At 51.7% G+C, this 26,735-nt stretch overlaps 1 protein-coding gene across 1 annotated transcript in view; it reads left to right on the top strand.

Moving 5' to 3' along the window:
• The window catches only part of LOC146839361 (glutathione S-transferase P 1-like), a 113,495-nt gene that overhangs the window by 28,428 nt on the left and 58,332 nt on the right, over window positions 1–26,735 (top strand). The window contains exons 2-3 of the mRNA XM_085651362.1: window positions 11,295–11,330; window positions 23,349–23,461. Of these exons, the coding sequence (XP_085507488.1) occupies window positions 11,295–11,330; window positions 23,349–23,461 (149 nt within the window). The remainder of the gene's footprint in view (window positions 1–11,294; window positions 11,331–23,348; window positions 23,462–26,735) is intronic.

The following is a 26,735-nucleotide window of genomic DNA, read 5'->3' as shown; positions in this document are numbered from 1 at the left end:
TATGTCAACATCGCCCCCACTTTAGTGTCTAGGCCTCCTCGCTTCAGCTTTACGCATGTCAAGATCTCACCCCACTTTAGTGGTACTTCTAGCTGAGGGGCTGTGGTCTTAAAGGGGAGGAGGGCACATTAAATGTGGCACTTAGCCTGCTGGTAGTCCTGTCTGAGCAAAGCCACAGTGTAAGTTGCACCTGTGGTAGGAGATGCGCTGTCATGGAAACAGAAGAAACATTGCAGAAGATGGGACCCCACTGGCTTGTGAGACAAATCCCATCACTAAGAAGGTGGAGGCTTCTCATACTGATGCTGCCACCATCTTACATGAGGGGATTTCTGGCAGGAGCCAGGACAGGCCAAGCTGGTTGGAGGTCAGTGCTCTAGTTATTGGATGTGCTTTGCTGCAGCACAGATGTGGTGTGTTCCTAGAGCAGCTTCCTGTGGATGCCCCTGGCTGGCCTTCGGAGCTAGATGCATGTGTGGGTCTTTTCCCAGACAGTGGAAGTGTATGGTTGACGTACGTAAAGCTGAAACAAGGAGACCTAGACACTAAAGGGGGGTGAGATGTTGACCTATGTAAAGTTGTAGCGAGGAGACCTAAACACTAAAATGGGGTGAGATGTTGACATACGCGAGGCTGAAGCGAGGTGGGGTGAGAGGTTGACATACGTAATTCTGAAGCGAGGAGGCCTAGACACTAAAGTGGGGTGAGATGTTGAAATACAAAAAGCTGAAGTGAGGAGTCTTGCCCCCTTCATCCTTCAGTCCAGTCTGGATGTTCCCAGAGTCTTGCCACATTCATCCTTCAGTGCAGTCTGGATGTTCCCAGTGTCTTGCCCCTTTCATCCTTCAGTCCATCCCAGATGTTCCCAGAGTCTTGCCCCGTTCATCCTTCAGTCCAGTCGAGATGTTCCCAGAGTCTTGTTCCTTTCACCATTCAGTCCAGTCCAGATGTTCCCAGAGTCTTGTCCCGTTCATCCTTCAGTCCAGTCGGGATGTTCCCTGAGTCTTGTTCCTTTCACCATTCAGTCCAGTCTAGATGTTCCCAGAGTCTTGCCCCTTTCATCCTTCTGTCCATTCAGGATGTTCCAAGCTTCTTGCCCCTTTCACCATTCAGTCCAGTCCGGATGTTCCAAGAGTCTTGCCCCTTTCATCCTTCAGTCCAGTCGGGATGTTCCCAGAGTCTTGCCCCTTTCATCATACAGTCCAGTCGGGATGTTCCCAGAGTCTTGCCCCTTTCATCCTTCAGTCCGGCCCCGATGTCCCCTGAGTCTTGCCCCTTTCATCCTTCAGTCCAGCCCGATGTCCCCTGAGTCTTGCCCCTCTCATCCTTCAGTCCAGCCTGATGTTCCCTGAGTCTTGCCCCTTTCATCCTTCTGTCCATTCAGGATGTTCCCAGAGTCTCGCCCCTTCCACCATTCAGTCCAGTTCGGATGTTCCCAGAGTCTTTCCCCCTTCATCCTTCAGTCCAGTTCAGATGATCTCAAAGCCCTGCCCCTTTCATCCTTCATTCCAGTCGGGATGTTCCCAGAGTCTTGCCCATTTCATCCTTCAGTCCCGTCCGGATGATCCCAAAGCCCTGCCCTTTTTATCCTTCAGTCCAGTCCAGATGTTCCCAGAGTCTTGCCCCGTTCATCCTTAAGTCCAGTCCGGATGTTCCCTGAGCCTTTCCCTATTCATCCTTCAGTCCAGTCCGGATGTTTACGGACCCTTGCCTGCAGCCATCAGTTCAATCTGTATGATCCCAGCATCTTGCCCCTTCACCCTACATTCCAGTCCGGATGTTCCCGGAGTCTTGCCCCTTTCATCCTTCAGTCCAGTCCAGATGTTCCCAGAGTCTTTCCCCCTTCATCCTTAAGTCCAGTCCAGATGATCCAAAAGACCTGCCCCTTTCATCCTTCAGAAAGTCTGGATGTTCCCAGAGTCTTGCCCCTTTCATCCTTCAGTCCAGTCTGGATGTTCCCAGAGTCTTGTCCCTTTATGCTTCAGTCCAGTCCGGATGTTCCCAGATCCTTGCCTCATTCATCCTTCAATCCAGTGCGGATGTTCCCTGTGTCTTGCCCCTTTCATCCTTCAGTCCAGTCCGGATGTTCCCTGTGTCTTGCCCCTTTCATCCTTCAGTCCAGTCCGGATGTTCCCAGAGTCTTGCCCCTTTCATCCTTCAGTCCAGTCCAGATGTTCCAAGAGTCTTGCCCCATTCATCCTTCAGTCCAGTCCGGATGTTTACGGACCCTTGTCCGCAGCCATCAGTTCAATCTGTATGATCCCAGTGTCTTGCTCCCTTCATTCCAGTCCGGATGTTCCCGGAGCCTTGCCCCATCCCTCGTTCAGTCCAGTCCATATTTATACCCCTCTACTCATTGGCTCCTGTCTCTGTCATTCATTTTCTTGACTAGTCTCTGCATCTGACTGCCACCTTCCCTCCTTCTCCTGTCTCCGTGCAGTATCCCACCTTAGGGCTAACCCCGTGCCAGTCTACAGCCATCAGCCCCATTTTATTTATTTGTAGAGTTTTATATAGCACTAACTAGACCCAGAGGTATCAGAGCGCTTTACATAGATGGGAACATAATAGTTGCATTAGTTACATATGAGCAGATCCACATGAATAGGAAAGGGTGGAATACACAACAACAACATACAGTTTGCCATAGATGGATTATGTGAGACCGGCCTCGCGGTGTGGGCCCTCCCGACCAGCAAGCTACCCTGCAACCACGCCGAACCTCGATGTCACAGACTTCCGGCCCCCGTGGCCCAACATCCCGAGGGCCGGCCAGATCCCCTACACGCATGCCCGGCCGAGGGAGAGAGGAACCCCCCAAGCCAGACCGAGAGGCGCCGACCCTGTCACACCTCTGGTCTCTTCTCCGAGGGAGGTTTCGATCGACCACCAGGCCCCCGGTGAGCGGGCGCCTCGCCTGCTGGGTGTCTGGAGTCCCTCCCGGACCCACCTGAACAGATCAAAGGGCCGAGCGACAGGAAACCCCGACACACCGCCCCCAGGCACCAGACCCCTCTCCGCGAGGACTCCGGACTTCAAAGAGGAGGGGGAGTATAACAAGGGGTGCTGAAGGGACGGGGGGCAGAGAAGACCTGGACTGACGAGAGCCTGCTGACCTGGTCGCGGCTCGATCACTCCCCGCACCGAAGAACCCTGAACCATCTGAGCCCTGCTGACGCTGTCACGGCTCCCCGAACTCTGAACCATCTGAGCCCTGCTGACGCTGTCGCGGCTCCCCGAACTCTGAACCCTCTGAGCCCTGCTGACGCTGTCGCGGCTCCCCGAACTCTGAACCATCTGAGCCCTGCTGACGCTGTCGCGGCTCCCCGAACTCTGAACCATCTGAGCCCTGCTGACGCCGTCGCGGCTCCCCGAACTACGAACCTCCGGTGCCTGCTGAGTGACTCGCGGCCCGCTCCTCCAAGAGAAACGGCAGAGATTGCCAAGAGAAGCAACATCCCCTCAGCTCGAGGATTGAGAGCTGTGCGCCGGATACTCCGCAGAGACACTGATTCAAAGACTGTCCCGCTACCCCCTACCCCTCATCACGAGATCGCTGCCGCTTGTGGCACTAATTTTGCACCTGCCTTCCGGATCATAAAGATCCCCGACAACTAACGATAAAGTCTCTTGTCTTGCAAAGAATTCCTGTGTGGTGTCCCTCTATCCGAAAAGGGTACGTGCAGCGTGTGCGATCCTAGATACGAGACCCTTCCAGGAAGGGCCTCCCCGCTCTTGCTCGGCCTAACTCTGGGCAAGGTGAGCCTCCGGGTGGTCAGGAAAGTATTCTGCAGCCTCCCCGGGGGATGCCTTCCAACATTTGGTGGCAGGCGACGGGATCCGAGCCAACACCTAGAGATCGTGCAGTGGACAGCTAACGCACTACCAGGAAGAAATGGAAGGAGAAACCTCCCTAGGTGCCGCAGGCACCAACCCGAGCACGACATTCCGAGAGGACCAGCTGGAATCTTATACGCACCGAGAACTGAAACAATTTTGCAAAGACCTTGGAATCGCTACCACCGGACTAAGCACGAAAGAGGACTTCCAGGGAGCATTAAAAACCTGGGTCGAGGTGGGAACTCCCAGGACACAAACAGAAGGAGAGCTGCCTAACGAACCTCGAAGCACCCCGGGGAGGAACGGCGCCCCCGAGGGGGGCCTATCCCCAGAGGAACTAGCGGACCAAGAAAGAGGTCGCAACCACAAACTAGAACTAGCAAAATTAAAAATCGAAGGAGAACTAAAACTGGCCGAAAAGAAGCTGGCGGTAGAACAGTTACGCCTACAAGGAGAACTGGAGGAAAAGAAACGACAAAGAGAACACGAAGAAAGAAAACTCCAACTGGAGCACGAACGTGCCTGAAAGAGATCGAGCTCAAGGCTAAGAATGTGGAGGCCAGACCCTCGGAAACCCAACCCATCTCCTCCACCGTGGAACCAAAGGTCCACATCCCCAAAGATGTGGTGAAGGAATAATATAAGAACGACGACATCCAGCAGTGGTTCAAAGCCTACAAAGTCGCCATGACCTCCCACCGAGTCCCGCAGAAAGACTGGGGGGCTGGGCTGTGGGGCCGGTTCCTGAGCGAGGGGAGAGATACCCTGCTGGACCTGCCCTCCACGGTGATGAACTCCTACAGTCACATGAAAGAGGCCCTAGTAGCCAGATATGGGCTCACCCCTGAAATGTACCGACAACGGTTTAGAGACTGCAAGAAGATACCCGGTACCACCTGGGTGGAGTACGTGAACTTTTACAGCCGGGTCTTGGACGGGTGGATCAAGGGCAGCAAGGTCTCCACCTTTGAGGAGCTGTTCGACCTAATCGCATGGGAACACTTGTCCGCTAATTGCTTTGTAGAACTGCGCCAGCACCTCCTGGACAGCAAACTCACCGACCCTCGAAAACTGTCCGTCGAAGCCGACCGGTGGGTAAACACCCGGGCCTCCCGGGGTCCCGTGGGAGACTACGGTCGCCACAGTCAGGGACCCCCCCACCAGAGGGGCGGAGGGAATCAAGGCCGGCCCAGGGAACTCCCGGGGGATCCCCGCTCAGCCCCCCCAGAGGACAACCTCCGCCCTTTCCAGCTCCACCTCCGGCCAGCCCCGGGCCACCGGGGAGGCCGGGGCCCCGAGTGAGGATCACCTGTTTCCGCTGCCAACAGACCGGACACTACGCCAGCGACCCTCAATGTCCCATGTACCAGCGAACCGCCACAACCACCCCACCGGCTCGGCAAATGCCCCTGTAGCCCTGGGGGAAGAGATGGAAGACTCCGAAGAATGGGAACCCGCCGCCATGGCCTTGGTCTCCCTAGGGGACCGGGAGATGGTCCCCGGAACGTCCCTACCAGCCAACACGAAGAAGTACCGACAGCAGGTGACGGTCAACGGTCACCGCGTCGAGGGCCTCCGGGACACGGGGGCAAGTGTCACGGCGGTCCATTGTCACCTGGTCTCCGAAGACCAGATCCTGCCCAGCGCCTTTTGTCCCGTCATTTCATCAGACAATTCCGAGAGCCTCTGCCGGATGGCCCTGGTTCCCTTCGAATGGGGAGGAGTCACTGGCAAGTTAAAAGTGGCGGTCCGTACCTCCCAGCCCGTGGACTGCCTCCTGGGCAACGACCTTGAGAATTCCCCGTGGGGACAAGTAGAACGAAGGGCCCATCTCGAGATGATGGGCCTACCCGAATGGGTATGCGCCACCACGCGCTCGATGACTCTCCGAGTGCCTTCCTCCGAGGGGGGGGGGAGGCCATGCCACGGAGCACCGCCACCATCCCTGAGGTCCCGGATGCGCCACCCAAGGCCAACGCCCCCCTGCCGGAAGAAGCGACCGTTCCCGACGAGGGGTCCGTGCCTTCCGACCCCGAACCCCTGACCGAGCTCGGGGACCTGCCGGAATTGGCCCAGTGGCGCAGCGAAGGAGGTCCCTCCCGAGAAGAATTCTGTCAAGAACAATCCACCTGCCCTTCCCTCATTGGACCCCAACCACAGGCCGAGGCCCAAGCAGCAGGCGACCGGACCGGCACCCACTGGGTATACTGGGAAAACGGCCTTCTGTACAGCGAACAGAAGTCAGCTGAATTGGGATTGGCCCGAGTACTGGTGGTACCCCAGCGCTTCCGAAGTCTCCTCCTGGGCCTGGCCCATGATGTACCCCTGGCCGGACACTTGGGTCAAGATAAGACCTACCAGCGACTCGTCACCCACTTCTATTGGCCCAAGATGCGAGCGAATGTGGAGGCCCACTGCAAGTCCTGCCTCACGTGCCAAGCCAGCGGAAAGAGTGGGGGGAAGCGCAAGGCTCCACTACAACCCTTCCCCGTCGTCAGTACTCCTTTTGAGCGGGTAGGCATCGACATCGTGGGACCGCTGGACCCCAAGACCGCCCAGGGCCACCGGTTCATCCTCGTCCTGGTGGACCATGCCACCCGCTACCCCGAAGCCATCCCCCTCCGCACCGTGACGGCCCCCGTGGTGGGCCGGGCCTTGATGGGGATCTTCTCCCGCGTGGGGTTCCCCCGCGAAGTCGTGAGTGATCGGGGTACGAACTTTATCTCCCGATACATGAGGTCCCTCTGGCAGCAGTGCGGAGTATCGTACAAGTTCACCACCCCGTACCACCCCCAAGGGAATGGCCTAGTCGAGCGCTTTAACAGGACACTGAAAGGAATGATCATGGGCCTCGAAGAACCTCTACGCCGGAGGTGGGACGTCCTCCTCCCCTGCCTCCTGTTCGCCTACCGGGAGGTTCCACAAAAATCCCTGGGGTTCAGCCCATTCGAACTGCTATATGGACACCCCGTCCGGGGACCCCTGAGCCTGGTCAAGGAGGGTTGGGAGACGACTCCCCGGGGGACCCCCCCCGGATGTGTTCCGATACATCTTGGCACTCCGCAACCAGACCCGGAAATTCCGAGAACTCGCAGAGGCGAACCTCGAGGCTAGCCAAGAAGAGATGAAGCGCTGGTATGACCAGAATGCTACGCTGGTTGAGTTTCAGCCGGGCCAACAAGTCTGGGTCGTGGCCCGGTGAAACCCTGCGCCCTCCAGGATAAGTGGACTGGACCCTTCAAGGTGATCGAGCGGAAGAGCCAAGTCACCTATCTCATCGATGTGCAGTCCCCGCGGAACCCCCTCCGGGTTCTCCACGTAAACCGCCTCAAACCCCACTTTGTAAGGACAGAGTTGAGTTTACTCCTGGCCACCGACGATGGGGCCGAAGAAGACACCGAGCCCCTTCCAGACCCCCTGGGGGCGAAAGAGACCGATGGTTCCGTGGAGGGGGTGAGACTATCAACCGCCCTCACAGCCCCACAGTCCAACGACTGCCGGCAGCTACTAAGACAGTTCGCAGACCTCTTCTCCCTGATCCCTGGGGTCACCAACTGGTGTGTCCACGATGTGAACACCGACGACAGCCCGCCAGTGAGACACCGGGCCTACCGGGTCCCTGATCGGGTCCGAACCTGCATCCAGACCGAGGTAGCGAAGATGCTGGCTCTCGGGGTGATTGAACCCTCCGACAGCCCCTGGGCCAGCCCGGTAGTCCTGGTTCCGAAAGCGGCGGCCCCTGGTGTCGCCCCCGAGCTGAGATTCTGTGTGGACTACCGAGGACTCAATGCGGTCACCCGAGCGGACGCTCACCCTATCCCCCGCGCAGACGAGCTCATTGACCGCCTCGGGGCCGCTCGCTACCTCAGCACCTTCGACCTAACGTGTGGATACTGGCAGATTGCCCTCACCGAGGGAGCCAAGGAGCACTCCGCCTTCTTCACCCCGGATGGGCACTACCGCTTTAGGGTGATGCCGTTTGGAATGAAGAATGCCCCGGCCACCTTTCAGCGGCTGGTGAACAGGGTCCTGTCCGGACTAGAGGGGTTCAGCGCAGCATACCTCGACGATATAGCGGTATTCAGCTCCCAATGGACCGAGCACCTCGAGCACCTCCGACAAGTCCTGCGGGCCCTGCGCCGGGCCGGCCTCACCATCAAAGCCAGCAAATGTCAAATTGGGCACGGCTCCGTAACCTATCTGGGACACCAGGTGGGAAGCGGGCAGGTTGCCCCCCTCCAGCCAAAGATCAACGCCATCTTGTCCTGGGAACCCCCCACGACCCAAACAGAAGTCCGGGCCTTCCTGGGCCTCACCGGTTACTTCCGGAGGTTCATTAAGAACTATGGCAGCATCGCAGGCCCCCTCACAGAGCTAACCTCCAAAAGACTCCCCAAGAGAGTACAATGGACTCCCCCCTGCCAGAAAGCGTTCGACGCCCTAAAAGCAGCTATGTGTATGGCTCCGGTGCTTAAAGCCCCTGACTACGCCCAGGAGTTTGTGGTCCAGACGGACGCCTCGGAACACTGCATCGGGGCAGTCCTCTCACAGTACGACGACAAGGGCATAGATCAGCCCATAGCCTTCATCAGCCGAAGGTTGCTGCCCCGAGAACAGCGGTGGAGCACAATTGAAAGAGAGACCTTCGCAGTAGTCTGGGCCCTCAAAAAGCTACGGCCCAACCTGTTCGGAACACACTTCCGAGTACAAACGGATCACCGACCCCTGCGGTGGTTGGTGCAGATGCGAGGAGAAAACCCCAAGTTGCTACGCTGGTCCATCTCCCTCCAAGGGATGGATTTCACTGTGGAACATCGCCCCGGGACGGACCACGCCAACGCGGACGGCCTGTCCCGATTCTTCCGCTTCAGCGAGGAGAACCCCCAAGAGGATGGGTAGTTCTCCCCGCCTTTCAGCTGGGGGGGCACGTGTGAGACCGGCCTCGCTGCGTGGGCCCTCCCGACTAGCAAGCTACCCTGCAACCATGCCGAACCTCGATGTCACAGACTTCCGGCCCCCGTGGCCCAACATCCCGAGGGCCGGCCAGATCCCCTACACGCATGCCCGGCCGAGGGAGAGAGGAACCCCCCCAAGCCAGACCGAGAGGCGCCGACCCTGTCACACCTCTGGTCTCTTCCCCGAGGGAGGTTTCGATCGACCACCAGGCCCCCGGTGAGCGGGCGCCTCGCCTGCTGGGTGTCTGGAGTCCCTCCCGGACCCACCTGAACAGATCAAAGGGCCGAGCGACAGGAAACCCCGACACACCGCCCCCAGGCACCAGACCCCTCTCCGCGAGGACTCCGGACTTCAAAGAGGAGGGGGAGTATAACAAGGGGTGCTGAAGGGACGGGGGGCAGAGAAGACCTGGACTGACGAGAGCCTGCTGACCTGGTCGCGGCTCGATCGCTCCCCGCACCGAAGAACCCTGAACCATCTGAGCCCTGCTGACGCTGTCGAGGCTCCCCGAACTCTGAACCATCTGAGCCCTGCTGACGCTGTCGCGGCTCCCCGAACTCTGAACCCTCTGAGCCCTGCTGACGCTGTCGCGGCTCCCCGAACTCTGAACCATCTGAGCCCTGCTGACGCTGTCGCGGCTCCCCAAACTCTGAACCATCTGAGCCCTGCTGATGCCATCGCGGCTCCCCGAACTACGAACCTCCGGTGCCTGCTGAGTGACTCGTGGCCCGCTCCTCCAAGAGAAACGGCAGAGATTGCCAAGAGAAGCAACATCCCCTCAGCTCGAGGATTGAGAGCTGTGCGCCGGATACTCCGCAGAGACACTGATTCAAAGACTGTCCCGCTACCCCCTACCCCTCATCACGAGATCGCTGCCGCTTGTGGCACTAATTTTGCACCTGCCTTCCGGATCATAAAGATCCCCGACAACTAACGATAAAGTCTCTTGTCTTGCAAAGAATTCCTGTGTGGTGTCCCTCTATCCGAAAAGGGTACGTGCAGCGTGTGCGATCCTAGATACGAGACCCTTCCAGGAAGGGCCTCCCCGCTCTTGCTCGGCCTAACTCTGGGCAAGGTGAACCTCCGGGTGGTCAGGAAAGTATTCTGCAGCCTCCCCGGGGGACGCCTTCCAACAGATTATATATGAAACAATTGTAATGAAGTGGTTACAAGAGAACAAAAAACACACATACACATGAGGGTGTACCCAAAGAGTAGTCGGGGATGGGGAATTGAGCCTTTAGCTGGATTAATTCAAGTCCAGCATACCGGCTACCAAAAGGTTAACACCAGGGGTCCCTTTCAAGTCATTTCGAAAAACCCTTCATCCGGTCGGGGTATTGCAGCCCCAGGGGCTGGTTTCGCCATGTGTGCTTGCACCTCAACCCATCTTCTCATGTGTCTCTTTGTCCATTTCCTCTTCTTGAACGGTCTCTGCATCTAACTGACACACTTCCACCCTGCTCCTGTCTGCATGTCCCATCCCTCCGCAGGCCTGGGACACGTCTACCTATCTCTATCGACTTCTGTCACTGAATGCTAAAGCTAGACCTCTTGGCTCTGTCAATGCTTGACTCTCCTGTGGCTGTTTCCTCACTTTAGTCTTTCTTCGATGCCCAGTGTACAGCCCATCCACCATTTTACAATCTATGGCCCCCTCTTCTAAAGCAGAACATAGTGACCAGAGGTGACATGTTGTGCATGAGTGGCACGATGCCCCACCTTGCCACCTCTAGCCGCAGGGGGTCTCTGGAAAGAGAAGGATATCACCCACCAAGGCCAGTCCAGACTTCCCTCTCTAGGACCCCATGATGCACCAAGGGATGTTCTTGAAGGGTGTTAGGTGAGGGGGTGTCAACCTCCCTGGTGACACCATTCGCTTGGGTGAGACAGGAAGGGGATGAGGTGGTCCTAGAATTCAGTGATGGTGGAGGGCTGGGGGTTCTGCAGTGGCCCCAGCATTGTCCTGTGTCCTCACCCTATTATTGAAGAAAACATGGCTGTTGCACCCCCCTCTTCTTGTGATGGTACAACCCCTCAGAGGGCAGTGAGGTGCACTGCATTCTGGGAAGCAGCATCTGATTGGGTGGCCTGTACCTGTGGTCTGAGGGGGGTTCCTCTGCATTTGTGACGCTGACTGGCACCAACCACGCTCAAGTTCTGCCATCTGTGCCCACCATAGTGAGCTCTATGACACGTAGTCCAGTTTCATTGAATGTTTCTTCAGTATTTGTTGGGTTTCTTAAATCCTCTGAGCATGGGCAGTCCTTCAAAACAAATATACAAAGTATTTGAACAGACTTGGCAACACCAAGGAGCCAACTATGGTGTGCTCACAGAACAGCGCGTGATGCTATCTCAGGGTTAATGTCACAAGATTGTGGTCGTGTCCTGTGTGCTCAGTGCTATCTCTGGGATTGGCACCAGAATGCCTCTCCTGCTGTGTTTGTTTATCTGTGTACATTACACATTCTAATATTTTGTTTTCCTTCTTGCAGTGGCACAGTACACCATCACCTACTTCGACCTCCGCGGTAAGTAACGAATCATCGCCTCTTTGGAGTACACCGGGTGGGGGGCGGAGGGGGTACGGAGTCTGAGGAACCTTGTGACCTGCGTGACCTCAGCTTGCCTAGTGTGACTGCTGACATCTCTCATAGCCCTGAGTTTGAGGCAAAGAGGTTATCCCATTCCTCTTCTGAGTCTGGAAGAAAGACATTGTTAGAGCCCCAGGAAGAACAAAGAGGTGATGTCTTTGACTGACTGCCCTCTGTAGGTTGGACACCATCTGCCCTCTGTGGGTATGACACCATCTGCCCTCTGTAGGTATGACACCAGCTGCCCTCTGTGGGTATGACACCAGCTGCCCTCTGTGGATATGACACAATCCGCCCTCTGTGGGTATGACACCATCTGCCCTCTGTAGGTATGACACCATCTGCCCTCTGTGGATATGACACCATCTGCCCTCTGTGGATATGACACCATCTGCCCTCTTTGGGTATGACACCATCTGCCCTCTGGGGCACTGAGTAGGTACTGCAGCAACCTTGGAAGCGACTGCCCTTTGTGGCCAACAGCATGTACTGCAGCAATGACACCATCTGCCCTCTGAGGCATTGCGTACTACAGCAGCCTTTTCAATGACTGCCCTCTGTGGCCAACAGGGTGTACTGCAGCAATGACACCACACATCTGTGGCATTGAGTACTACAGCAACTTTTGCCATGACTGCCCTCTGTGGCCAACAGAGTGTTCTGTCAATTCCATGCCCTGTCCTCAGTTATCAGTGAGCAGAACTAAAGCCAGGAGATTGTCTCCCCTACATGGTCATTTAGTAGAGCTACAACAACCATTATAGTGTCTATCTACTGTGACTTGGTTATTAGTAGACCTGTAGTCAGCCCCCAGGATATTGCAATTTTCCAGTTTGCAAAAAAAGAAAAACATAAATCAGGTATTTTGTACATTTTACAAACGTGCCCACAAACATTCCGATTAATAGAATGAGGCTTACCCTCACCCACCCCCTTTTACTAGCTCAGGGTTGCTCTATACCAATAAACGTAGGGTGAGCAACAGACCAGCTGGCGGCACCGGTGTTACACTCTTTCACCTGCCTGTTAACAGCTTGCAAAGAACTTCTTCTGTGCTGGCAGGCTGCCGCCCAGCTCCCTGGATACCCTCCTGTCTCAACAGGACCCTTCCTGCCCCACTGCTCTTTGTCTCGTGGGACCCACCACCCCCTTTCTGCCCCTTGACCTCTGATACGACCTGCACTGCTTCCTGTGCCTCGTCTCTCACATGACTGACACCCACCTCCAGCCAGAGGACACACACCAAGCCCCCACAACGCACCCCTCCCCCCACAATTCTCACTCCACTTCCAAGTTCCCTCTGCCCCCTCAGTTCATCTGCTGTCCCCCCTACACCTTTGGAATGGGGTTAAAGGATGGCAGAGGTTTCACAATGAAATCTGCACTCTCTGGCACCAGATGTCGCTTGGTCTGAGGCCTGGTGCTGCTGGACTCTCTGCCACAGCTTCCAGGAGTCACAAATGAGACACCGAACTGTATTTTTGTGACAAGTTCAGTTCTTGCCAACTGCAAAAGTAGGGCAAATTTTGCTTTTTTGACACAAAACTTGCCATCCCACACTACAAAAATCCTGGGATGTCTATCATTTTAGTAAGCGGCTCTTTCTAGCCAGGCTGTAAAATTTGAGCCAGAGCCTGGTCTAGCCATGATTTTCTAGGAGCAGCTCTGCACTGGTCAGCCTTCCATGGCCTCCTTGGAGATGCAGCTATTTCACGAGCTGTCCTTCCAGCCAGTGAGTGGAAGTGTACAGTGATGCCCTGGACTGCCCTCTTTTGTCAACGAGTAGAGGTGAAGCTAAGTCAGGCCCTCTCCACCGAAGAGAAAAGGGAAAGGTTAGCATAAAAAATGTCTTTGGTCCCTAATACTGGTGAAAAAGGTGTTTTTAAGTACTCATTTCTCAAAGCGATGAAAATCAACGTCAAGTTGCTTCATGAGTTTAAATAACTGAGTTGAGTGTGCTGGACTCGGAGTTCCAAAGCCAGTGGGGCATCACTAGATGCATGGGGGTGGAGGGGTCTTGTGACTTCATGTGCAAATCTAGTTTGGGGGCCGCATGTGACCCAATTGCAGAATCGGGCTGTTTGTGCAGGCAAACCAAAAACATTTTTAAATGTACAAAAGCCAAATTGAGATTCGTAGGATAACATTCAAGTGAATATATTACATTTAATAAAGATATCTTACAAATGGGAACAGGTAAACAGTGCATGTTTGGTGTCTATGGGATTGTAATGAAAACTCCTCTTTTATAGTAAAGTCAGATTTTGAATTCTAATTTTGAAAATGACACTTTTGGAAAGTTTGCATTTTTCTACCTTATTAACAAATGGAGAGACAGGGAGTAACAAACGTCCAGCAAACGCACTCCCAGGTACTATCAAAAAGATACGGAACTGGTGTTCCTGTTTACACTCCAGGAAAACACCACTAGGGCACCCAGGTGAAATAAAAGTCGGTGGAAATATTCACATTTTGAAGCAAGATCCCTCACCCACCAATCAAGGTGGCTTGCTTCATCATCAGGTAGCTCCTCGTTGGGACGGCGCTGCAAGGCTCAACAGGCCCCTCAACGGGGCTCTTTGTTGGAGTTCTTTTAGTTAATTTTCCATTAATGAAGTTTGTTGAAGGTGAATTTGCTTTTATAACTGTGTAGATTGGTGAGGAGAATAAACTTAAAATTAACTGGGGACCCCCGCCACACTTATTTATTATTGTTGAGGTCCTTGTCAACGAATAAAGAATGGAACATGTAGGAAAATCATGTTCCCTCTTATTCCCTTTAAACGGTCAACATGTTTCCTGCCCTTCATTTAATCAAAGTTCTATGGCAACTCATCACGACCCTTAAACTGTAACCTTCCCAAAAATTGGACTATGATTCAATTATCGACGTGTGCCCATATTTTAGCAACCACCACATTTGTGTAGAGATAGGCGATACTCTTGTGAGTTGCAGAAATAGTCTGTAGCTAAAACATCTGATCTAGAAAATAAAAGAAGTAATATGAAACAAACATATGACCACGTGAAAAGGGGGAGATAAATCTTATATGCCATTGGACATTGAAGTCGTTATTGTGTGCGAATGGTATCTCATCCATCCAGCAATGGTGCATTAGTGGTGCCGTGACCGTGGTTGACATCCATTGCCAATGGTAAAACAATAATCACCCCACACAAAAGTGTGTCAAGCACAGTGCAGCCAAGCATATGAAAGCAAAGTTTGTAATTCTTACCTTAGGACCGTGAGATCGTTGAAAACCTGGATGCGATTGATAGGTACTTAGGAACACGCCAGTGGACACTGCCGGGAACCGGCCCGTCTCTGCAGCCCTGAAGATATTGGTGTCCTGGGGTGCACCATATGCATACCCAGAAGCCTGTGCGTAATGCCAGCATGTCACTGACATGTATGCTGGGGTGTCACTGACACGGTTGCATCTTCATGACGTGGAGGCACAAGGCAAGCGAAATGCGAGTTATCGCATGCTGGTCAAAATCCTGGAAGTGGCTTAAAAGGATCATTGATCAGGTGCTGTGATGCCATTTCGAAACCAAATTCGAAAGAGCTCATGGATATAAGTACAAGCCAGCTGGAGGAATTAAAATGAGTTATCATTCCAGTGTTCTTCTGTCAGAATGAGTGGAGCCATACACAGGGTTGTACCAGGAGCCATTCAAAGGTGTAATCTACTGAGATATTGAGACATCCCCGGTAAGACAGTTCAATCCAGGGAATGTCCTCATTCAGCCCTATCATGTGGGTTTCTAGATGAAAGACCCCCCTGTGTTCGCTTTGTAGAAGGGATGTTTTGTCAGTGTTTTTTATCACCTCCAGGTTGGTCCACTCCATCGTCAGGGGTGTGATACACGTCCAAACAGTGTGCATTCATTTTTGCTGTGATTCTTTTACATCTGATACCACTCCTGTGTTCACTAGCGCGTGTTTGTACTCTCGTAGGGTCCATCCCGATGCATCGTAATTTACAAGGGCATGTAATCTATAGATACAGTTCTTTGTGCTATAGTGTGTGTGCTGTTGGAGAGACCAGGCTTTCCCGTCATCTAGTACAATGTCTCTGGCTTCTTTTGTGAGACTGCACACACTGCATGTCCTGCAAAGAACATGTCTAGTGATGGGTGGCAAACCCCATATCTGGAATTTTTATGTGTTTTGCTCTGTGCTCTGGCTTCCGTACTGTCCACAGCAGGTGCTGGGGCAGCCTGTGCGCCATCCAAGGCCTGGGTGTCAGAGGAGGAGCCAGATCCTGTACCAACAGGTGCTGATGTTACCTGTGGGGGCTTTAAGAATGCCAACATCAACATGGGAATACGCTGGGGACACTGCAAAACATGGGCCGTCATCGGGTCCAGTAAAGCGTCAACGTCGGGTCGCGCACATGATGGGAGTGTCAGACAGAGATCCAACACGCATTTTTCTCCGCAAAACAGGCATCAGAGGACATGTAAGATGCAGTCCATCCAGACAGGTCTAAACGACAAGAACCAAGAAGCACTTAGTTCCCTTAGGCGTGGTGTGCCCAAAAGTTGTACCATACGATCACGGTATTTTCTCTCCAGGAGTACTGTTCCCATCTCCTTGGTGACTGGGACGTCCATTGCGTAGCAGAAAAACGACAATCAGGATACCTGCTATCAGTCACCTCACTCTGATTAATCCTGTTAATAATCAATCAATCTTTCTTTACTTAGTTCAAAAACCAAATAAAACATAAAAGCAACATATAATATAAACATAAAATCAAAGCATAAAATTGATCTATAATCACTAAGGACTACATTGCATCACAAGGACGTTCCTGTTTATGTCAAAAATGCCTAGCAACGGAATGCAAGTAAACCACATTTTATGTAAATACAAAAATGCAGCTGCTAAACCCCTCCTATTTCCAAATGTGTCAGAACTTTCCTTGCACGTATAACATTAATACAAAAAACTTTGCAACAGCATTGCACACAGTGGCATCTTGTAAGTCAATCATGCATTGAAATGCCGCCAGGTAATCAAACAAGTTCTGTCTGAAAATATTGGTTTTAGAAATCGTTTCCTAAAATCAAGATAACATTTACAGAAAAGTGCTAAGTGCAAAGATGACTATCTAGATCTATTATCACATGGACATTTCAGATTGCTAAAACCTCAACACCTCCTAGATTTTCTAAGTTTTCCCACCCAAAGTGGGGGTGTAAACTCTGGGCTACCATCTGCTGCTAGCAGCAGAGGCTGGGGGTCGCATTATAAAGGCGGCAGGCTTTTGAAGCTTCCCCTTCGAGCACTGTGCCCACACTGGGGGAGGAGGTGTGACCCCTCTGCCCAGGGTGTGCATTGCTTCTGGCTCCAGAAAGCAGGGGCCTTCCACCCAGGGGTCCAGAAACATGTCTGTGTGTGGAATACTGCCTAAAGCCAGTCAGTGCCCTCACCAAGATCAGTAGGTTTTCAAAGGGCACCGTATGAGTTGCCCTCTGAGTACATGGTTTTATAAATTATTACAAGGAGCTGTTTGGTACCAAACACTCCTGAGTTCAGTGAAGTCATCATGGTGCTTTGGAACTCGAGTTGTCAAGTTCCGAGCCCATGTACTCTCTATGGCTTCCCTGGCACTAACAATATTAAGGAATAGACCCTAATACTGTAGGGGCATATCTGCTCCTGCCCATGTCCTCTCTATGGCTTCCCTGGCACTAACAATATTAAGGAATGGACCCTAATACTGTAGGGGCATATCTGCTCATGCGGATATACCCACACCTGGAATAAAGTGCACCCAAAACGGTGAGGGGGCAGTACATTTCCCACTGCACAGTTCACCTATTTTAATACCATATAGTTGCCTGTCACTTTAAAATGAATTGAGTAACTTTAATGGTTTTTAAAGCTCACTCACTTTCCACGGGCCCCCACTTAGTTTAGAAGTGCACCCCTGTCGTCAAGTGTATGCCTGCCCTTCACCAAACCAAGATTCGGGAGGGCGAGGACTGGTCTATGATGAAGCAAGACACCAGGTGGTGTGTGAGACCGGTCCGTCACTTTTTGAGAGAAGCCCACATCCACAAATTCAGTCCTTTGCACCAAGGTCACTATCCTAGGAGCTGTCGCATTTTGTGCTGTGCATTCTGTGTTGGAGGCTGGCCTGCTCCTAGTGCTCTGCGCCTCTAGTTCCCTCCCCCAGGATCCCCTAGGGATAGTGTGGTTGCATATAAAGTGCACCCTGCCGAGGGCTGTAAGGCCTGCTAGATGGGTGACTTACCTATTTCTTGGGCAGTGCTAGCTGGCATGGCACACAGGCAGTGTTTCATGTCGACTTGGTTATTTTCTTACCTCATACGGGCATGGCCGTTGCAGGGGCAGTGGTATGGTCCTAGTGAGGGAGTCCCAGGGGACCCTCTTCAGCCCCCAGGCCCTAGGTACCCAGGGTACCACTTACTAGAGACTTACAGGGAGGCAGAAATACCAATTGGGGACATGTTTTTAGGGAAAGAACACTGGTACTGGGAACCTGGACAGCAGGAATCAAGTACTCTACAGTAAATGTTGCATCAAACTAGGCAGAAAGTGCTGGGACTTATGCAACAGAACCCCATTTTCTCACATAAGCCACCCCAGCCGACAGGTCAGGAAGCTCAGCTACCATCTGAGAGAGCATACCAAGCTTGTCAGGTGAGGACAAGTAAAGAAAATGGCTGGGTTCTTGCAGGGCCTACTCTGCCTTACATCCTTCTGTCCAGGTCAGTCCCTTTAGGGAGCTCGCTTACCTCAACAGTTTCAGGACCTAACTTCCCATGCTCCTTTCCTAACTCTTTAGTGTTTTTCACCCAATCTTTCTAATTTGGGATCAGAGGTGTTCACTTCTGCAAATTCTACCTCCTAGCTTACCTAAAGAGGTTACCCACAGCTTGAATAACCCCACCATGACCATCAGGGTCATGGGGCCTAGCTTGCTATTCGGTATGAGGTCAGACCACTTTGCCAAGAAAAGTGCAGCCATAGAGGCTAACACCCAGCAGAGGCCACTGACAGCTCTCAGTGCCCAGAACCACACCTTTAGCTCTTCACTGACAGGTGAAGGGGCTAATTTACAGGCTTCTTTGGAGTAAGCTTGCCTGTCACTGTTTTAGAGTCGGGGGTCAACACTTCTGGTAGTAAGCACCCTACTTCCACTCCCTTTCCTGTCAGCTGAGGAGCCACCAACTCAGCCTGGACAGTTGTCTGACGAGTCAGGTCTTTTTGTGGGTCAGGTAGGGCTTCACCAGTGCCAGCTTTGGAGTTCTCCCTAACTGGGATAGAATCTCCCTGGCCCACTGGAACTGAGGCTAACAGTCGTCCATCTTTCCTAGGCTTTCCCTTCTTTTTCTTTTGGGGCTTACCCACACTAGTTGCAGGTTCAGTCCCATAAGATCCCGATTAAGATTATTGAGCGGTTGGCAAGTAAATCTTTGTCCCAGTTCCTGGAAGCTAATTCTAAATTGGACGATGTTCAGTTTGGTTTTCGACCGGGCCATGGAACCGAGACTGCCTTGGTGACCGTGTTAGATGATCTACGACTGCGGGCAGACAGGGGTCAATCGGGTATCTTAGTCCTACTCGAACTGTCTGCCGCTTTCGACACGGTGGATCACTGCATCTTGTTGACCAGGTTGGAGGAGGCTGGGGTGGCAGGGGTAGTTTTAGAAGGGTTTCGATCATACCTTTCTGACAGAAGTCAGGCGGTCTTTCTTCCTCCGTACCAATCAGAATTTTCTGATGTTCGCTACGGTGTTCCTCAGGGATCGGCTATAAGCCCTATTCTCTTTAATCTCTATATGAGACCCCTAATTGGAGTTATGAAAGCGCATGGGGTGAGAATAGTGAATTATGCCGATGACACCCAGCTTTTTTTCTCTTTGGAGGGAGATCAGTCCTTGACTTCCTTTCATGAGTGCATGCAAGACACCGCCCACTGGTTGAGAAATAACTCACTCCAATTTAACTCAGATAAGACGGAAGTCTTATACTGTGGGGTGGGGAAGGTCCCCCCTCCTTTTCCGTCTAATTTTTGGCCTTCCCCAACTACATCTGTCCAAACACCAGTTGGAACAGTGTGCAATCTGGGAGTGATGTTGGATCCGCGTCTGACCATGGAAGCGCAGGTAAATAAGGTGGTTGGAAGCTGCTTTTTCCTGATCAAGATACTAAGGAAAATTCTCCCTTTGCTGCCAAAGGAGACCAGGGCGCTGGTTGTTGGTAGTATTGTCCTTAGTAGGCTTGATTATTGTAACGCCCTCTTATTGGAGGCCCCAAAATTTTTGATTGAGCGCCTCCAAAGTGTCCTAACTGTGGCAGCTAAATTGGCACTGATGTGGCCTCACCGCTCGTCTGGGTCACTAGCACTGGCAGAACTTCACTGGCTGCCTATATCACAGAGGGTTCAGTTTAAGTCCCTGTGTCTGGTCTTTAAAGCCCTTCATGGCCTGGGACCTAGACCTGTGCAGGGGCTCTTTACATGGTACACACCATCAAGGCGCCTTCGCTCAGCCACGGCCTGCCTGGTGAAAGTCCCAAGGACTCAAAGAGCTAGATCGGGAGGAAGAGCGTTCAGCTCTGCCGCGGCCAAACTCGGGAACAGCGTCCCTCTTGAACACAGACAGATGACCGATCTGCTACAGTTCAGGAGAAAGATTAAAACGTGGCTCTTCCCTAGAGTATGCAGCATTTAGGTGCTGCTATTATTTTATAGTGTCCTTCTCTTCCTATATGATTCTTCCTCCCACCGCTTGTTGAGAATCTACGTAGCAGCGCCAAGATACCCTTTGGGTGATAGCTGCGCTTTACAAGTTCCAAATACAATACAATCCTTGGGTGAAGCCTGGCACTGGACCAGTACCTCACTTTGATTCAGACAAACCTCTGGGCAGGTGCGGCCTGTGCGGGTAAGAGCGGGGGTGGTGTGGGGAATAGTCAACATACATCGATGAGGGAAACTTTAAAAAAAAAGAAAACCAAGGTCTTCTTTTGTTAAATTTAAGTTTCCCTCATTGTCATTTGTCGACTGCCCCCCCCCCCCACAACACCGCGCTTACCTGCACGGGCCGCGCCTGCCTCTGGGTGGCCATTTCCATGGAGACAATCAAGGGGGAGGTCTTTATTGACTACCACCTTTCTCCAACTCAAGGACCCAGCTATATCTAGTAGCGCTACAGCCACAGGCCTAACTGTGAATTCCCCTAGGATGGTCCTTAATCTTCCTGTCTGTCCTGGGATGTTCTGGTTTGAGAGAACCAGCCTGTCCTGCACCACAGTGTGACTGGCACAGGTGTCACTCAGGGCAGTGGCTGGGATTCCATTCACCAGTAGGTGGTGGAAGTGTTTACTCCCCTCCGGAATCTCCAACTCACCTTTTGGGCCCAATTTCTAGTTGAAGGCTAGGATGACTTCCTCATCTGAGGAACCCCCCGCAAAGGCTACACTGGCAACCCCTGGTGCTAGACTAGGGATTTCGGTTTTAGGACAGCTAGGGTCCTTGGTGTGGTATCCTGTGTTTTGACAGTTGTGACACCATGCCCTATTGGAATCCCAATTCTTACCTTGATACCCAGTTTTGGTCTATGAGGTGTCTCAGACCCGCACTCCTGGATAGGTTTTTGGAAGCCGACAAAGGACTCCTTACTTTTATCTTTTTCAGAGTGATCTACCTTTTTCTCATGGGGGGGCTTTTTGTCCTCTTTCTTTTGGTCTCCCCCTGCATAACCTGTCTCAGACCCTCTGGTTCTTAACCTATGATCAGTCATCCTCCCAAACTCTTGAGGGGGAGACTGGCCCCAGGTCTACTAGGTATTGATGCAACTTTTCCTGCACACAATTACAGATGGTCTTTCATTATCAAACTATAGAGTCCCACATAATCATGTACATTGTTACCAGCTAACCAAGCTCCCAGCATTTTCACTGAGTAATCTACCAAATCTACCCAGGTCTGGCTTTGGGTTTTTCGAGCCTCCCTGAATCTGATCCTATACTCCTCAGTCCTGAATCCAAAGGCTTCAATCATGGTACCCTTCATGAGGTCGTAGGATTCAGTATCTTTCTTATGGAGTCTATGGTGGAATTACATGGACAGATTAAACAGGCAAAATTCGCACATTTCCTAGCTTCCAGGCTGCCGTATTTTCTTCTTTGTCCTGATGAAGACCCGCTTTAGATGCGTACAAAGCTGCACCTCTTCATAGGATCGAAACGTCGACGTTGCCTGTTCAATCTGTTCATGCAATTCCACCATCAGAATTACTGAATAATATGGGTTGTTGTGGTTTATGCATCTAAGTTTGGACTATTTTTTATCCATATCTGTATTTGTCATTGTAAATGTATGTTATATATGTCAAGTTATGTCTATGCAATGTATCACTGAGCACGTTCAGTCACTAATTGTCTAATGTCTTTTTGGTTTAATGTCGGTCAGTCCTGTACATAATAATTCTCTAAGGAATACTTTTTGATTCAAATATAGCAAAAAGAATACTGTCTTTTGCGTTTTTCAAATTGTTATATATGTGTATGTGTATGTATATTTGAATATATTTTTTGTATTCATTGAACATTGGAATATTGATTACATGCATTTAGTGTGATGTACTGAAAATACTTCATTCCCAACAGAACCACTGTTCTAGTTCTACTTACTTACCCAGGTTCTGAGGGTTACTGGGTTACCCCATTATCTACAATGGTTTTTAAAGCAGTTGAGGTCTTATTAGAGATTAGGAAAACTCTACGGGTTTCTAAGCCCCAACTACTTTACAGACTTTCCCATTTTTAAACAGTGAGGGAATTAGCCTAACACTATTTTTAATGAATTTGGAAAAAATCAATGACGATTTCTATCTAAAGAAATTGTGGATTTCTTCAAGTGAAATCAATTAGTAATCAAGTGGTACAGCAAACGTTAAAGTCTTGTACCCCACCGGTGCACCTCCAATGTAGGAAGCTGGCTCTGTATAAAAAGCACGCTAGAGCGGTGTCTTACTTATATCTTTGGCAGTGCTAGCTGGTCTGGCGCACAAGCAGTGTGCCCATTCGACTCGGTTATTTGTTTACCTCACAGGGGTATGCCAGCTGCAGGGGCAGTGGCATAGGTCTAGCCAGGGGGCACCAGGGGATACTCTTCAGCCTCCTGGCCCTTGGTACCCATGGTACCCCTTACTGGGGGCTTACAGGGGACAGACGTACCCATTGTGGACATGTTTTTGGGAAAGAACACTGGTACTGGGAATCTGGACAACAGGGACCCAGCACTCCACTGTAAAAGTTGCATCAAAGCCAAGAAAAGGGTGCAACAGAACCCAATTTCTTCACACCCTTCCTTAAAGCCATGGCGTCTCGCGCTTTAATAGGACAAAGATGCTATAGTTGTAGATAGGAAAGATAAAATCAGAACATGTAGTCAGAAATTAAACACACCAAAAGCAGTTGGTTATTTTTTTCAAAATATCTTAGAATCAAATGTTAGAATCACTTTAATGTAAATCAGATTTAAAAAGAACTGTAGCCCGTAATGAACATTAACTTGTAGAGACATTCTTTCTTTCATGTAATGAACTATGTTACAAAAATAAACACATTGCCATAAATCTCTCTTCTCTGCGCATAACTGTTCCTTATTTAGAGTTAGATCATAAAAATGAAAAGCAAGTTCTCATTTTCATTGTTTAAACTGCAGCTGGTCCTGGCAGGCGGTGTTATGAGTTACCTACTCAAATGTAAACAGGTGTTACAGTTGAGCAGCTAAAGGATGTTGTTCTTGCAGGTGACTAGAGGCATCACAACTCGCCTGGCATAAGGAAACTAGGGGCCGTGCAGGCTCCCATATATTACATGGTCCTGCTCATAATGAACCTCCACATGCAATGCCTTGTAACATGTTTGCAAGTTCTACCTCTCCTCTCTCCTCTTCCCTCCAGGCCGCACAGAGCCCATGCGGTTCCTGCTGGCAGACCAGGGCTGCGAGTGGAAGGAGGACAAGGTGCCCTTAACAGACTGGCAAGCTGGAAAGGTTGAGCTGAAGAAGACGGCAGTGAGTGTTTAGGAGATGAAGGATTCTGTTCCTATTATGCCTCTCCCTAAGGCGAGTCTTCGCCATAGGGTGAGCGAGGGGCCAGGACCTGAGGCAGGTCCATTAGCCTTTCCATGGCAGCATCACTGTCCACTCACTGAAGGCGCCCCCCAGTAAGATCTAATGCATTGTGTGTGTGTTGCATGCTAGGTCCTGAGTGTGACTCAAAACTGCCTGGAATGTGTGAACCAAAACACTTTATTGAGGGAAGAAGCTGCTAGTGCTGCCTGGCGTGGGCAAAGCGCACACTTGCCCCATGCAAGCTCCGATAGCGTCCTTTAGGTGTAGAGATTCATGACTTTGGAAGCCACGGGGTCACCTTTCAAGGATGTATGGGGACTTTTTTCACTTAAGCCAGGGCTAGGATTACATGGAATGCATGGGGTATGGCCACTTCGGCCACGCGCTACTGTATGTATGCACATCTCAAATTCTAGCATGCCCACATTGCCAAGCTATGGGAGACCCACCTCACGGCACCCGAGATCCACAAAGTGTCCAAAAAGTATGCTTTAAATGGAGAGGGCAGACTTTTGGGACCCCAGGGTCGGCTTATGCAAGTGGTGTTCTCATTTGGATTGCCCCTGGGGTCCCCTTTGCTTTGGGCACACAGTAGGTGGAAACTGGAGGGACACCTCGGTGGGGCTGCCCTTACTCTGGTGGCTTTGTATGCACCCAACTCCATCTAAGCACACTCCAAGACGCAGGGATCCGGGACAAGGGCCTCAACTGGATCTATTCTTTCCTCTCCGGCAGAACGCAGCGGGTCAGACTCCCCCCTTTCCTCTCGGATCCTACACCAACCACCTGCGGACTCCCCCAGGGGTCCTCCCTCAGCCAAATGCTCTTCAATGTCTACAACGCCCCCATCGTCAGAACCTACAGACTCAACATTGTTTCATACGCAGACGACACCCAACTCATCCTCTCCCTATCCAACTAAGCCAACGCAGTCAAACACAACTTTCAAGAAGGAATGTATGATGTTACAATGCATAAATTTACAACGCATGCCTTTACAACGCAGTTTTTACATCCCAACATCCTTTACAACGCATTCTTTAACATCGCATGCCATTACATCACATTTTCAGAAACTACCTTTACAACGCATTCCATTACATTGCATACCATTACATCGCATTTAAGGTAAGTGTTGGATAGTATAGGGGTAATAATTACTATTCTAACTCCAGTGTGTGCAACAGTAGGGTAAGTGTTGGGTTGTGTAAGGGTACTGTGTGTTGTAATGGTATGTGTTGTAATGTCTTGCGATGTAATTCCTGCGTTGTAGTGACATGCGTTGTAATGACATGCGTTGTAGTGACATGCGATGTAAGGGCTGTGTTGTAATGACATGCGATGTAAAGGATGTTGCGATGTAATGACTTCTATGTAAAGGTAGTGCGATGTAATGACTGCGTTGTAAAGGTTCTTTCCCTCCAAGGAGGCATGAAAGCTGTCACCAAATGGAAGAAAAGCAGCTGATTACAACTCAACACCGACAAAACAGATGCGCTCATCTTGGGCCCACACCCCAATGCCTGGAACGACACCTGATGGCCCCCCGCCCTCGGAAGCCCACCCACCCCCAGGGACTACGCATGCAACCTGGGAATCATCCTGGGCTCCGAGCTCAAAATGGAGCGCCAGATCAACTCCGTCGCATCCTCCTGCTTCCACACCCTCCGCCTCCTACGTAAGACCTTCAAATGGATCCACCTGGAGCACAGAAAGACCGACACTCACGCCCTGGTCACCAGCAGGCTCGACTATGGCAACGCACTCTACACCAGAATAAACAAAAACCTCACCCGCAAGCTACAGACCATCCAAAACGCCGCCGCAAGCCTGGTCCTCAACCTGCCAAGACACTGCCACATCTCCCAGAACCTGCGAACACTCCACTGGCTCCCTGTCGAAGCTAGAGTCACCTTCAAGATGCTAACCACGCTCACAAGGCCCTCCACGACACCGGACCAGCATACCTCAACAGACGACTCAACTTCCACGCACCACTAAGGACCCTACAATCAGCCCAGCTCTCCTATGCCGTGGTTCCCCGCGCCAGAAAGAACAGATCGGGAGGCCGCTCCTTCTCCTTCTTCGCGGCCAGAGCCTGGAATGCCCTACCGCTCCACCTCAGACAGACCACATCACTCCCCATCTTCATGAGAAACCTCAAAAGTTGGGTCTTTGACAGACACCCCCTCCTTGATGGACTGGAACCTGCACCCCCCCTTCTCCCCAGCGCCTTGAGACCCTTACGGGTGAGTAGGCGAGCTATACAAACACATGTTTGATTTGAACCTAGCAGAGTTCCAAGATAGTCTTACCCCGGCGCTCCATCATGACCCTCTCAGCCCCAGGATTTGGGGGCGGCTGATTTCAACTGTGTGGCTGATCCACAAGTACATCTGCTTATTCCCTCTGACAACGCGGCAGACACCACATAGAGCCGAGGTGACGAGTATTCGCTTCCAGTGGTGCTACAACTCCTTCAAATACCTGGGGTGCGGTTCTATCACACACAGAGAGACCTCCATGAGGGTACGCTTGACAGGGTGGCTGGTTCTATCCGCCGATCTATGCCTTTTTGGTGCTTGCTGCCTCTATCTTCCCTAGGTCTGGTGGCCATCTCCAAAGTTGGTGCTGCCGAGACTGCTGAACTTTTTTGTAGCTCTGCCGGTCATGCTTCTGCAGAGTTTCTTCGGAATGCTTAATGCCCCACTCCTTGAACTGATATGGCGTGCTGATTGTCGGTGGATGGCGCTGGCCATGATCCAGCAGCCACTCTTGGAGGGTGGACTAGGGCCCCCAACTTTGAACTCTACTATGCAGCGGCACAACTGCACTGGCCAGTGGCCTGGTTGAGCACCACTACCTGCCCGGAGTTACCCCTTATGTGTAAGGTGCTCAATTGTACAGGAATGTATACTTGGCTGTCTGACCCCCCCATCCGTCTCCGGCATGAAATGTCTCAGATGATGGTGGCCTGCACTGGCTGGCACAGATTTGTGCTCCTGAATGCCCCACACCTCCCGTATTCACCGACAATTGCCGCCAGGGACCTACCAGTACCAACACTGCACAGAGCAGTTCAGAACAATGACTGGGATCTCTGGGGTGAAGTTGGCTTCGTGCAAATAGGGAACCTCTACGTGGCGGGTGTCAGTATGTCGTTCCAAGTAATTATAGACACCTATGGCTGCCTGCAGGTCAGTCCCTAACCTAT

Source organism: Triturus cristatus, chromosome 4_1 (genome assembly GCF_964204655.1).
Source record: "Triturus cristatus chromosome 4_1, aTriCri1.1, whole genome shotgun sequence".
In the NCBI taxonomy this organism is placed as follows: Eukaryota; Metazoa; Chordata; class Amphibia; order Caudata; family Salamandridae; genus Triturus; species Triturus cristatus.
Note: the sequence above shows the minus strand (reverse complement) of the source record. Positions and strands in the feature narration are given on the sequence as shown.